Raw genomic sequence first — 13926 nt, forward strand, 5'->3', positions numbered from 1 at the left:
AGCAAGCTTTCTACTTCCTTCTGAACTTTCTGAGGGATTCTCTCCACTTGTTATCATTTTAATGCTATAGTGACACTCAGGCAGACGAAATGCACAGTATTAGCCAGACATCAAAGTTCCCATAAGAAGATTACTAAAAGCTGTCACTCACTCAGCTGGAAGAGTTTGGTGAAGAATTTCAAAACTCGGTTACAGAATTTAGCGGAGAGGTTCTCATTGGCTGTTGCCATCATGATCTGCACAAGTTCTCCACTGGGAGGCAGAAAGGGAAAAAAGGAAAGAAGCACATTAATATCTATTTCTATTTCTTCACAATCTCATCTCCTCTAGGGGAACTGGTCATTTGTGAGTCAACACACAAGGTGTTCAAGAAGTCAACTCCTCATCAATAACCTCAAGGAGTCAGCCATTAACCTAAGTCCTCCCCAAGATACTGTTTGCACACCTAAGCAGTCCTTAAAGTATTCCTTGAGAAAGAATACCTAAGTCAACATAGATAGCTCCTTGCTTTCAGGAAACATTCAAAAAATGCTCACTGAATAAAACAAACTCCAGCTCACCTATCAGAGAAGAATTCTTCCATGGCTTTACGAGCCTGGCTGCTTTCCAGTTGCTTTTCCAAATATTGAAGACATTCTTCCAAGATGGATTCATCCAGTCCACTGTGGATAAAAAAGAAAAATTAACTACCAAAAAGGAGGTCTGTTTCAATGTCTTCCTAATACCGATTTTTAAAAGCCTAAAGTTTGTTTATGACTAAACCTTGAGGGTAATATTCAATTTTGTCTCATCAAAATTTAGCATAAAAGCCTAGCACACAATTAAGTACACAATAAATATTTAATAAATTAAAATACAACAAAAAATTCCTAAAATCTGAGATAACTGATGTAGTCGATAGCTTAGAGCCCAAAGGACCATTAATGTTATGGAAGGAGGTGGGGAAGGAGGGAAGGAAGGAAGGAAGGAGGGAAGGAGGGAGGGAAGGAGGGAAGGAAGGAGGGAAGGAGGGAGGGAGGGAGGGAGGGAAGGAAGGAAGGAAGGAAGGAAGGAAGGAAGGAAGGAAGGAAGGAAGGAAGGAAGGAAATGGGGGAGAGCCCAGGATAAAAAAAAACCCTGGTCTCAACAACATAAAGTAAGGAAATCCCAATACTTAGACCCTTTATTTATATAGTTCTCAGTAGGGTAAAACTATAACTTACTCATCTGTTCTTTATGACTCGCCCACATCAACATGGCCTAAACTATCAAAGCCAAACAATGCTATGAAACTACCTAATTCCACTGACCACCCATCTCAGAAGCCTGGTCACAAAAATATTAGAAATGTTATCAGTTTCTTTGTCTACTTCATCACATCTAGTACAGCACTTGATAAGCATCTGTTGAAATATTTCAAGTTTTCAAATCTGAACATTTAAGCCTTCCATTTTCTTCATGTTTATTCTTAAGAATTAACCACAAAAGAGGATTCCAAATAACTTTCATGCCCATGCTGACAACACAAAGTGCACACAAGTATAGAAATTTCTGTTTAAAAGCACAATAAAAAGCTAATAATTAATGGCATAAAGGAGCCTGTATTGGTACATTTCATTGAGAGTAGGTCACAGGAATCTGACTGATCTCCTCAATCAGGCTCACCTATTGGGATCCGCATGATTGGCCAGAATGTTGTAACAACCAGTGATCAGCTTTTCATACACACGAGCCAAGAACTCGTCCGACTCCGAGGGGCCCAGGATGCGCTCCAGGGAGTTGCTACTGATCTCTGCGACACTCTCAGTGCTCGACTCCAACAGGAGGGGAAGCAGGGTCCGGATTACCTGTGGCGGGTTCATCTCATCGGACCAACTTCAACAAAGAAAACGGAGCCAAGTTAGTGAGTACACTTCTTCAAAATGCTTCAAGGGGGGACGGCAAAATAGGGCAATTCAGTCATTACTAAGGGGAAGGACTCTTAGTACAGTCTTTTTGCCCTTGATAATTGTTTTTTACAGAGATGCCATATCATTTTTGTGATTGTTATATCAGAAGCAAAACTTATTTCCATATGAAAAATTCACTTATTAAAACAGTAAGATGTATTTTTTGATATTTAGAAAAGAAAATTAACTAAAACCTAATCTAGTAACCCATCCCAGATACTTTTCTAGAACTGTCAGGAATCTGGCTTACTTTAAGGCAATGTGATATAGGACTTTACCTGTGACCTATGTACAGGAAGACAAAATAGTCCCTCCATGGCCATTCCTAATCCCCAATGGCTGTGTGTGCCTCCCACAATGATCTAGAGAAACATCTGATTTCAAATATATCGCTATCACCTTAAAGTTTAAACCCGAAGCACCTCCAAATCACAGTATGATCTAAAGCCAGCATGCCTTTTCTGAAAGACTCTCCCCTATACAGAGAGGGGAGGAGGTACTCTGCTGCCCTTCAGAACCAAGTTAAAAATCATTCTCGGTGAAAGCTCAGATTCTAACCCACCAGGCTTTCAGCTACAGAAACATGCATAAGGCATTATTATGTAGATTTTTTTTTTAAAAACACCCGTGCCTTTTTTTAGCTATGACAGAATACAGGCATAGAGAGCCCTTCAGGCTACATAGTAAGTACTCACACAATAAGATCCCCAGTCAACCTGACCAGAGAGAGGAGGGTGTGCTTCAGGGAAGCAGCCAAGGGCAGGCTTTGGCCACAAAGAGTTCCCAGGTGAGCAGCCTGCACAGCACTGATGTAACTCTCTGAAGGGATGGTGTCATTGGCAAAGGCATTTCGCTGAATGGAGACAAAACAGACACGAATGGACAGGCCATCTACCTAGCCAGGATAAAATTCTCATATGGAAAAAAAGAAACCAAGCTGACATAAACTAAGGCCCTGTTGAGGTTTACAGACAATGGCTCTCTTCAGTGTACACTATGCATCCTGGGAAGGAAAGCTGGTCGAGTGGAGGGAGCAGGTACAAACTTTAGTTAGTACAAAATTAATTTAATATTTTAAAAGTTAAAATTTAGTTAATAAAAAGTTAAAATGCCCAATATCACTTTCCAAATAATTAGAATATACTGCAGTTGGCCCTGATGAACCTGGAGGTTAGGGGCACCGATCTCCCATGCATTCCAAAATCTGCATATAACTACAGTCAGTCCTCCTCATACACCAGGATTGATCCTTGAACAATGCCAAATTGAACTGTACAGGTCAACTGAAAAATCCACCTATAAGTAGACCCACACACTTCAAGCCAGTTGTTCAAGGGTCAACTGTATATTAACAACATGAAAACTGTTGTCTTGAATACCTGAGAAGGATCTAGATTTTGCAATGCATCTGGATCTTCATTACAAATATCTTAATTATTCTTGTACTATAGGCTTTAGGTAATGTAAACTGAAGCCACAATTACAAAGCAGGGATAATAAGATTATAATAGTTGGCTTTTCCAAAGAACTGTAATAATCTGTTAAGAGGTAATCTGAGTAGAGAATACACAAAGTTCAAGTAAACTGACAGAAGAGTAAACAGTCTTCTAAAAGCCTAGAGAACCTAAAAGCTACCCCATAAAATTATAACAAGAGTAGCATGGTTTTGACATAAGCTAAAAAGGAAAGGAAACAATTAACATTTACTGAGAATTCATGCTAGATCATGTGCAAGGCAATTTACATTTAATATTCTTAATTTCACATCTGTATTTAACAGATGAAGCAGCTGAGACTCAGAGTAACAGAGTACCTGTCCTGTAACACAAGGACACACACTTCTTAGCAAAAGACCACATGGGTCCCCTGTGGATAATTCAAGGCTTTGGTTAGTGATTTAGCCACAGCAAATACTGTTGGAGCATACTAAGATCCCTTGGTAGCTACTTTCAGCCTGAAGAATAAGAACAGAACACAGACGGGCTAGTGCTTCCTGGAAAGACAGACACTCACCCAGGATCCGATGTTGGGAAACTCATTGGTGCTGATGTTGTTCCAGGACTCACACACACTCTGCACTGATGATGGCAAATTCTGAACCAGTGTTGGACCTGGTGGCCACAAAAAGGACAAGGAAACATCACTAGAGAAAAAGAATAGGGCACAGCATCTTAAAAGCCAGGCCCAAAGGCAGAAAAGAACCATCACAGCTCAAGCTGTCAAAAAAATTCCTAAGATAGCTTTCAGTGGTTCTCAACCTTCCTAACGCCACAACCCTTTAATACAGTTCCTCATGTGTGGTGACCCCCAACCATAAAATTATTTTCGTTGCTACTTCATAACTGTAATTTTGCTACTGTTATGAATCGTAATGTAAATATCTGATATGCAGGATGTATTTTCATTGTTCGCGACCCACAGGTTGAGAACCGCTGGCTTAGAGGATAGTTCAATAGCGATATTATGTCCAAGAACTATCTAACTGCTTAATCTCAATTGTAAGGTTTTTATTTCCCACCATATTCACTTTCCAATCATGTAAGTAAAGCAGAAAACTGGAAACAAGACGCAAAGTAAAGGTAGGTCATTAAAAGTTAGACTAAAATCACTATTAAACATCTGCTACACCTTCTACAAATAAGTGTTGCTTTGATCTCTTCGTAAAGAACAGCATTCAAGGAAGTAGTAAAATTTAATTTCTAAAGTGAGAATATTTGAACATCCAAAGCATTTAAAGTTTGAAATTCAGGAAAATACAAATGGCTGGAAGTTGTTGTTTTTTAAATATATTTTTATTGATTTCAGAGAGGAAGGGAAAGGGAGAGATAGAAACATCAATCATGAGAGGGAATCATTGATTGTCTGCCTCCTGCATGCCCCCCACTGGGGACAGAGCCCGCAACCCAGGCATGTGCCCTTGCCCAGAATCGAACCCAGGACCTTTGAGAGTCTGCAGGCCGACGCTCTATCCACTGAGCCAAACCGGCCAGGGACAAATGGCTGGAAATTTTAAAGGGTAACTACTGTACTTAACTCCAGTTCTTTTGATTCCCCATCCTAAATTTCTACCAGATCATTCCTAGGCTGGGGAAGGTTTTCCCAAGCATGAAACAATAGTCTGCTCGTCTTCCTAATTTCTATAACTGAAAAAAAAAAACAAAGATCTGTGCTCACAAAATAGCCTAATGCTTTAGAACCAACTTATCTTGGTTTGGATTCCAGCTCTACCCCTTGCAAAGATATAGGATTAGGGGCAAATAACTTCTCTAAGCCTCAGTTTCCTTATGAGTAGAAGGGGATGATACCAACACTTACAAGGTTACTGTGAAGATCTAAACCAATAAACCTGTCAGTGCTTGATGCACAGAAAGGTTCCAATAAATGGAAAATGCCAGTAGACAGGTGGAGAGGGAAGGAAGTGGCAATACTGGCTGTAATAACAGTATTATGCAAAAGCACATTCACTTACCCAGAGTGTTTGCCTTGCACCTACTCGAGCCAATAGCCAGAACAGCAGCAAAGCCGTGCAATTTCTCCTGGGAAGGTTTCTCAGTGGATCCTTCTTCATTAAAGTTCTGTAGCAAATAGGCTCTGAAGAGAAAATGGGGGATTGTAAAAGCCAAAGGAATCTACTCCCATTGTAGTTAGGAGAAACTAACTCTGGACAACCTGTACCCGTTTCCTAGTCTGTTAAATATAGTGGACAGCTCCTGCCCCTTTCTGGTCTCATAAGAATTCCAATGGGTAACTTTCCCAAAGAATATCCCATCCTCTCAAATGTTCCCAAAGCACAATTCCAGTATAAATGAGTTCAGGAATTAGTGAATACTATTTCAACCCCTCTCCCCCTGGCCTTGGAAGATTGGCAATATATAAAGTCTCTGAGAAGTTTTAAAAACTGTTAAATATTATTTACCCAGCACTTCCCAAACTCACTTGCCCAGGAACATCTAGTAACAGTTCCATTTCGAAATTATTGGCCTAATGGGCCAGGTTAAAGACCTTACGTTCTCAGAAGGCAGAGCCCTAGCTCTGCTACTGCTATACACCAGCACCTAGAAAGCCACTTGGCACATAGCAAGCTCTCATATTTATTATTTATGTTTACTTCATATTTATTTGTCCAAAAATTTGCCTCAAGCAACAGTCCTCTCTCTACTGGAAGGCATTCACATTAAAAGACATTAGTTAAGTTTTACAAAGACCCAAGTCCCTTTTAGCATAAAAGCCCGATAGAATAGGAGCTGAATAATGAAATCCTAGAGCAGTGAGAGCAAACCTATAACACACGTGAACTCATTTTTTGGTTGTTTTTTCTGTTAAATGGCATTTAAATATATAAAATAAATATCAAAAATATAAGTCTTTGTTTTACTATGGTTGCAAATATCAAAAAATTTCTATATATGACACAGCACCAGAGTTAACTTAGGGTTTTTTAAAATGCTGACACGCCGAGCCCAAAAGGTTCGCCATCACTGTCCTAGAGGGACCAGAAAAAGGGAATAAGCTTAAAGCCCCTGTGTGCCCAGTGAGCATGCGACAAGAGTGGTCACTCCTCAGCTCTGGTTTGTTTCTGATCCATGGCAAGTCAGGCCCAGTGCTGCCAGCTCTTTCAACATAAAAAAGTCCAGAAATTTTGATTTGTGGATAAACTCCCAATTTTTATACACTGAAAATGAATTCCAAAATATTTAGACATCATGAAGAACAAAGAAATCTACATGGCATGTGATTTGCCATGCTTATTAGAAAGAGTTGGATTTTAATATACTCTAACTCATTAAAAATTTGTTTCTCTAACTACATACCATAAAATTTAAAGAGCATTTAAAGAGCTTCATCTTAGTAAATAATGGAAGAAATGACCATGCTTGGAAAAATTACATTATCTTTCTTTGTATCTTACAAGTAAAATGCCAGAAAACATTTAAAGATTTTTAAGAATTAAACTTTTTCTTGATTCTTACTGAACTATTCAAAAATTCCCTCATCAGACACCCCTTCATATTAGAGAAGAAAGAAAAGAAAAAAAAATCTAAGTTGATAAAAACAAAACCAACAAAATTCTGAATCAGTGAGGATCTGAAGAGCGAATAGTACTTAGAACTGCAAAGTTCAATTTTAGGAATTTTCAGGCTCCTGAAGAAAGTACTAGTAAACCACCCAAGGATCTAAAGTTAACTCTCCCTTTCTGCCACCTCCAGGCAGGCAGCCCATCACACCTAGTGAATGACGCATAGGTATCAATGAGCTGTAGTGTAGCCGGGAGTAGATTCTTGGTGATTTCAGATGACTTATGAGGATCAGTCTCAGCAGCCATCTTGGAAAAGTGCTCATCCAAGGAGACCTGGACCTTCGAGATAGCAGCATCAAGGGTGTAGATGGACTGCAGACTAGGAATTTCATGGAGCTGCAAGATGGTGGTACAGTCGATGCTACAGAATGATGAGATCTTTAAAAATAACAAGATATTAATTAGTTGTGGCAAAGGGCTGTGTGGCAAAAGCCAAATTCAGTCACGATGAATCCAAAATACACATACCTGTCGAGCAAAGTATTCCTCTACAATTTCAACGTCGTACTTCACGGAACTGCACTTAGTGGAAGCCAGTTCTAGGAGAGAACCAGCATGTTCAGCCTTCATTCCCTGTTTGATAAGGTGATCCTATTTGGACAGCAAGAAAAAAGTGTTCAGGAGATCAATATAGACAGAGTCTGAAGTTTTCATTACCTTTACATTTAAAAGTTCCCAACAGCACAGAGAACACTGGCTTTGACTATTATTTCTTAGCAGCAAGCTCTACATTCCCCTGTGGTACCTTTATCCAGTTGACATAGGAGCTGATCCGCAGGCGAGAAGACCACCGCAGAGTGTGTAAGATGTCACATTCACTCATCTCAGGTGAGTTCATGGCCAGCTGGTTCATGTAGGTCTTTGATGGTGGTAAAATTCCTAGGATCCTCCACAGTATCAAAAAGTAATATTGAAGGGCACAGGCCTCCTGGAAGAAACAAAAAGAGCAGTCAATAAGGTAGTAGCACTGCCTCAAGGTCTCCCTAATGGTAAGAACTGCTCCAAACACAACTCTCAAAGCAGAATAGTCCTGATTTTCAATTGAGATTTGGCTCTCAAGTCGTTCTAGAGAATGTATCTAATAATAAAGCAGAAAACGTGAAAGCACATACAAATAATTTACACCTTATTCTGCACACTTCACAGGCCAAAAAAGGTGCTCTGAGACAACTTGGGCTCCCCAAACACTTTAACAAGTAACTAAAAGAAAGCAGGACATTCTCCTTGGCAGGCCCACAATCAGCTGGCCTTTTCTGTGGCCTGATTGCTGTTAAGGCTTCTAGAGAGAGAGAGAGAGACCGACCCCTTGCTGTGACCACAGAAAAAGTTCAAGTGTGAGGCTTTCGGTATCACCCATTATGCACTCACAGGATATGTAATACTTAGGATGCCATTAACTCTCAAAGTCACAATTTTCCCAATGCTAACAAATGACAAAATTATCTCTAAGATGAATGATGACATAGAAATACTGAAGGAAATTTCTGGTAGAACTGCTACCAATTATCAAACAAAGGCCAAACTTCGTAACTAGCTGAGGCTTCCATGGTCTTACCAGCGCTGTAACATTCTTGTTTTCCTTTCTCCTGACCGTGTCAAGCTGGGAACCAGCTGCAAGCAGGGACGTCAGGGCAGTATAAAGCTCATCATAACTGACAAGCTTGGAGAAGAGAACATCACATGCCTAATACCAAGAAAGACAATCATTTATTATTTTTGGAAATATTTTTTTCCTACTACTTACACTATCGTTTAACCTCATGATTGACAAAAGAATTCATCTAATTCTGATTAATAATTTCTTATTACAGAAAGATTCCCAACTCAGGGCCTTCATATAAGCCATTGTCAGCACACAGTGCAGGCTTTAGAATAAGGCAACTATGTTTACCCATTAAAATATTGGCATGTGAAAATGCTAAGTCTTCTGGAATCACGTGTCAGAGGTGTCAACCACCAAGAAGGACATCCCCTATAGCAAAACTGGAGCCCAGCCAATAAACCTCAAAATAGCATTGTCCTTTTAGAATAAGCTCAAACCTTGACACAGACCAAATTCCCTCATTACATACAGTCATTCCCTTTCCCCCTGACAGACTGCTTTTGGTGGAAACCATCTGACCCGCATGTACAATGGGGTTTTAAAATTCCTGGTACCACAGAATCGAGTCGGTTCAAATCATCCTCTGAGGCTTCTGGGGACAGGACACAGTAGAATCTGGGCTGTGGCACAGCATCTGAAAAATAATATGCTTATTTAAAAAAGTATTTTATTCTCAACTCTGTTTAATAAGTGTAAAATGTAAAAACCAAGAAACACTTTGGAACAGGGTTTCCCAACCGTGGCACTACTGACATTTTGGGCCAAATAACTCTGCTACAGGAGGCTGTTCTGCGACTGTAGAATGTTTGGCACCATCCTGGCTTCTATCCACTGAATACCAGGAGCGCCTCCCAGTTGTGACAACTAAATATGTCTGCAGACACTGCCCAATATCTCCTTTGGCGGTGGGGGCACAATCACCCCCAGATAAGAACTACTACTTACGAGTTAACTAACATGCTCTATTACCAAGCTCATCAACAAAATTGTATCATTAGATTGACTACCTTAAAGTTAAGTACTATTTCCCCAATACCAAAGGGACTAATAAGAGATCCAAATGATAGTAAATTCATACGAACACTTGAACATTTCCACAGAATACTCTAAACATCTCACAATCCTCATAAGAGCAAACTCATACTAAAAAATGCACACAAGAGGCACCTCATCAAAAGAATGGGCAACTAGGAATACCACACAGAATGTCATGACTCCCATTATTTTCTGAATATTGACCCAAAAGGAATTTAGCCTGTGAGTTAGAACCACATCCAAAGAGAAATTAAATTTAATCATCTAGAGTGGCAGACAAAAGGACTCTAATTCTTGTGTCTCAATGTGTGTTTGTTGTTTTAAAATAAATGCTGGAGATGTGAGCATCTATTTCTGAAAATGTTTTGAATCTATAGGTACTTGTCACCCAAGGCAGTAGATAAACTAATGAGCAAAGATCCTCAAGGAGTCTCCTGCCCATGAGAACCAATAACTCAGTTTCTTATTGACAGTCTTTTGTCTGACCTGATGAAAAATGCTTAGACCAGTTTTCTTCTACTTCTTTGAAACCATGATAGAGGGGGGTGGTCATCCGGCGGCTGTTGCTGTCTTGGGATCCACTTGCCCAACCAAAAGGAGGACTGAGCAGGTTATGCTGCACCTTTTAAAACAAATACTCAAAGTAAGAAGAATGCACAGTTGCCATCTGCTTCTCACTCCAGGCATGATGTACACCGATGCATCAAAGTTTAAGGAATTCATAACTAAAATAAAATCTTCACATTTTCCAGTGACTTCTTTTGGGGAGCATCTTTTTGCTGGAGTAAAATGAAACATTTTAAGAAATGCTGAGTATAATAATCCTTAACTGGCCCTTCCATCCTCATTTTGGATTCCTACAGAAGAATTCACCGAACCATAAAATTTACTCCTTGACCATTATTCAACCACTAACAGATATTCACTAAGGGCTGATGCTCAGGGTACTGTGCTTGCTAGACAAAGCAAGGTTAAGTCAAAGAAGGACACCTGTGAACAGAGCCTATAATCCACTTTTAACAAACACATCAAATCAAGTCAGCTACATTTATTGCTTCTGGCTACACATAAAGTGTGAGTGCACAAACACAAGTCCTAGTGGTCTTCCTAAGGCTACTCAAATGCCTACCACAATGAACACCTTAAACCTAAACTGAGCAGGTCATTTTGGCTTATATCATGTAACTCAAGAAGAAAACACTCTCAATAACAGCTAGTAAAGCAAAAAGAGTATGTCCATCATACCTGTTCAAACAGATACATAGGGGCCTTGGAGTACTGGTGAAGCAGATAATCAAAGATCAAAAGAAGGCGAGCCAGGATGAGAGGCACAGAGCGCATCTGGGCATCCATGTTGGCACTCAGCTCCTGGATGATCTGCACAAAAAGGACCAATATGGCCCGCCGGCCTTTCTCAGTGAAGTTGTGGAAAATGAGAAGGAGCAGTTGTAGGTGTTCTACGTTCAAGTCTTCTGTCTCACTGGGCACCACCCCTTGCAAGGCATTCTGCTTCATTGTCAACAAAAACCTACCAGAGAAAAGGAGAATATGTCCATTTGGGAAAAAAATTAGAACATCCCCAAAGTGTTACAATGTTAAGTGCTGGAAGGGTTAAACCCAGGCATTAAGATAGCAAATTGAGGAAGACAAAAAGCCACATGTAAAGAAAAAATGAAATCTTGGCTACAAAAAAGCCAGATGGATCCACAAGGACCCTTCAGCAATGTCTAGGGAGGCCACAGGAGTATTAACACCAGCCCAGCCATTTGTGACAATGGCAAGAACTGGTCAGGTAAAAACAATTATTACTTTTCCCTATACTTTGATTCTAGAGTTTAATTTTTTTAGTTTATAGTACAGGTTATATCAATGCATAATAATAGTCTAAAATAACTCAAATCTCTGCTATTCAGAACTTGTTGGAAGAGCTTTTATGCAAAAAAGGAATAAATGTAGCCAACTGTTTCTGCTGCCTTTGGCTATCAGAATAGAGATTTGTGTTTTAATAAGGGCTTCCCCCTCACATTCCCCCCACTACCTCCTGGCCTTTTTGCAAGATTCCACCAGGAAAAATGTAGGGTCTTTGGCATTTGAGGGGTTTATGATTTCTCCAATCCAACATCAAAATTATTTGATCATAGAAAGAGGAAAAGCAAAGCCTTTTAGGAAAATAAACTGCTTTGAAGACTCCTAACCACGTAAACAAAAATGCAAATATAGGTCCATCTAAAGAGGATTTAGATAATTAATCTGAGCTTCCCCCAAGTAAAAAAAATTCTTTAAAAGTTGTCCAAAAAAGACTGCGAGTCACTCTCAGTGGTTTCATGCTGAAAGCAATATAACCACAGACAGAGTTGGCTTCCCTGTTCCCTCTCAGAAAACCAGGTCAGGATAAAATTGGTTACGTTCACGATTTAGGTTCTATCTCATAATTGCAACCAAATCCCTTCCGTGCTGAAGGAATTCTGTTTCTAGACCATAGTTTATGTACTTCTGTCTTTTAAACAGCACGTCTTCCCCCAACCCTCTCCCTCAGAAACACACTCCTCCACCTTCACCACTTTCAACACTATCATCAGAGAACCACCTCAGAGGTACAGATTCACTACAAAGAAAAAGTAAATAACCTTCTCCACAGGGCTCCTCTGGCATTTTCTTACCTGTCCCAAACTTTAAGGCATTCAGGGACATCAGGGTCACCTTGAGCAGCGGCTTTATGTTGCCAGATGAGCAGGAGGCGTGACAGTACAGAGAGGCTTTGAGGGTGGATGTACAGGGGCCATGGGCCCTCAGAAAAAGGAGCAACTCCCAGCTGCTGCAATAGTGTGTTCTGACATGAAAGACATACAAGAGACCATTAGGAAAAGGACAGCAAATGAGGCCAAAAGGCTACTCATGCTCTCTAATGTTACTTTTTAACACTGAAAGGAGTAATTTAAATAAAAGAGGATGCAAAAATTCAGACTTAGAAGTAGTTTTGAAAAAGATCATTTCATTCAACAAATGACAAAAATATAAAGGAAAAAATTACTAACCTAACCTCATTAACAATTATCATTAATTAGTGTCAGAAATGAGGTGCTGAAAAAGGAGAAATGCATTGAGACGGCAGAATCAGGGAAATATTCTAAATGTATAGAACATGAAAAGTCTGTACTTTCCAAAGATAACTTGAACTGAAATAGCTAACATTTTTTTCTTTCATAATCAGTTATATGCTACAAATAACACTCAAAAGGGGAAGATACAACACGTTGTAGGTCTAACAACTTACATTAACAGTATTAGCAGGGAAACTTGCCTGGAAGATGTCAAGGCATCTAGAATTAATCAGGGCTGTCTGCCTCCAGTTGAGGCATGTCTTTCAAATGAGCTTTACGTTCAGCTCAGTTATCTAAGCTGCAACTTATCTTCTCAAACACACACAAACTGAGCAGGATGCAATGGAAAAGCAGACAAAAGCCTGCTTTCTCACTTGGCTTCAGAAAACACAAATCATGGTTACCTCAGGACACAGGATAAACTTCTAAGTCTGCCACATTAAATTATATTCTTATAAAACATTCTAGAGGAGCTCATTCCTTGGAAATAATTATTCAAAACATTAAAGATATCACAAGTAGTTCACGCGTACTAGGCAGTTACCGTAGGCTAAACCCTCTACATACACTATCACACTAAATGCTCAGAGCTGTAACGTTGGGTAGGTATGTGCTCCATTTTATTGATGAGGGAAGCAGCTCGGAGTGGTTTCAACCAAAGCCACAAGATTACCAAGTAACAAAGCCAAGTTTACTTCTAAAACCTACATTCTTAATCGCTATGCTCAACACACATATGAACGACTTCTCAATCCCTGACTCGAGGTAATGATTCAAAAAAAATAAACATGTCTCAGCTATATAAAAAATAGACACTGTAGCACTATTATAATAAAAAAAACAGGAAAAATATCTAAATGTTTAATATGCAGCCACACGGTGGCAAGGTAAACATAAAAAACATATATATAAAATTTGAAAAGGCAAAAATCAAGATGTATCAATGTTCTCATTACAACTGTAAAACAATGCCAACTATATGGATGGGGACTAGAAGAAGACACGTACAAATTACAATCATGAATTTGGTGAAAGGATTATGATTAATATACATATATTCCTTTAATTTTTTTGTACAATACTAGAGGCCCAGTGCATGAAATTCGTGCACGGGTGGGGTGGGGGGGTCCTCTCAGCCCAGCCTGCAACCTCTCCAATCCGAGACCCCTCTGGGGATGTCTG

The 13926-nt window shown here is 39.6% G+C and overlaps 1 protein-coding gene across 6 annotated transcripts in view; it reads right to left on the minus strand.

Moving 5' to 3' along the window:
• The window catches only part of UBR4 (ubiquitin protein ligase E3 component n-recognin 4), a 133463-nt gene that overhangs the window by 89523 nt on the left and 30014 nt on the right, over positions 1-13926 (minus strand). For all 6 annotated transcript variants that reach the window (XM_070404214.1, XM_070404211.1, XM_070404213.1 and 3 more), the window contains exons 18-31: positions 12304-12473; positions 10889-11171; positions 10130-10265; positions 9163-9242; positions 8561-8689; positions 7751-7933; positions 7474-7596; positions 7154-7383; positions 5398-5519; positions 3942-4039; positions 2624-2781; positions 1645-1854; positions 561-662; positions 152-252 (exon numbers count right to left, since the gene is read on the minus strand). In XM_070404214.1, coding sequence (XP_070260315.1) covers positions 152-252; positions 561-662; positions 1645-1854; positions 2624-2781; positions 3942-4039; positions 5398-5519; positions 7154-7383; positions 7474-7596; positions 7751-7933; positions 8561-8689; positions 9163-9242; positions 10130-10265; positions 10889-11171; positions 12304-12473 — 2125 coding nt within the window. The remainder of the gene's footprint in view (positions 1-151; positions 253-560; positions 663-1644; positions 1855-2623; positions 2782-3941; positions 4040-5397; positions 5520-7153; positions 7384-7473; positions 7597-7750; positions 7934-8560; positions 8690-9162; positions 9243-10129; positions 10266-10888; positions 11172-12303; positions 12474-13926) is intronic.

Source organism: Myotis yumanensis, unplaced genomic scaffold (assembly GCF_028538775.1).
Source record: "Myotis yumanensis isolate MYYU_CA2020_CCGP unplaced genomic scaffold, mMyoYum1.0.hap1 SCAF_2, whole genome shotgun sequence".
NCBI lineage: Eukaryota > Metazoa > Chordata > Mammalia > Chiroptera > Vespertilionidae > Myotis > Myotis yumanensis.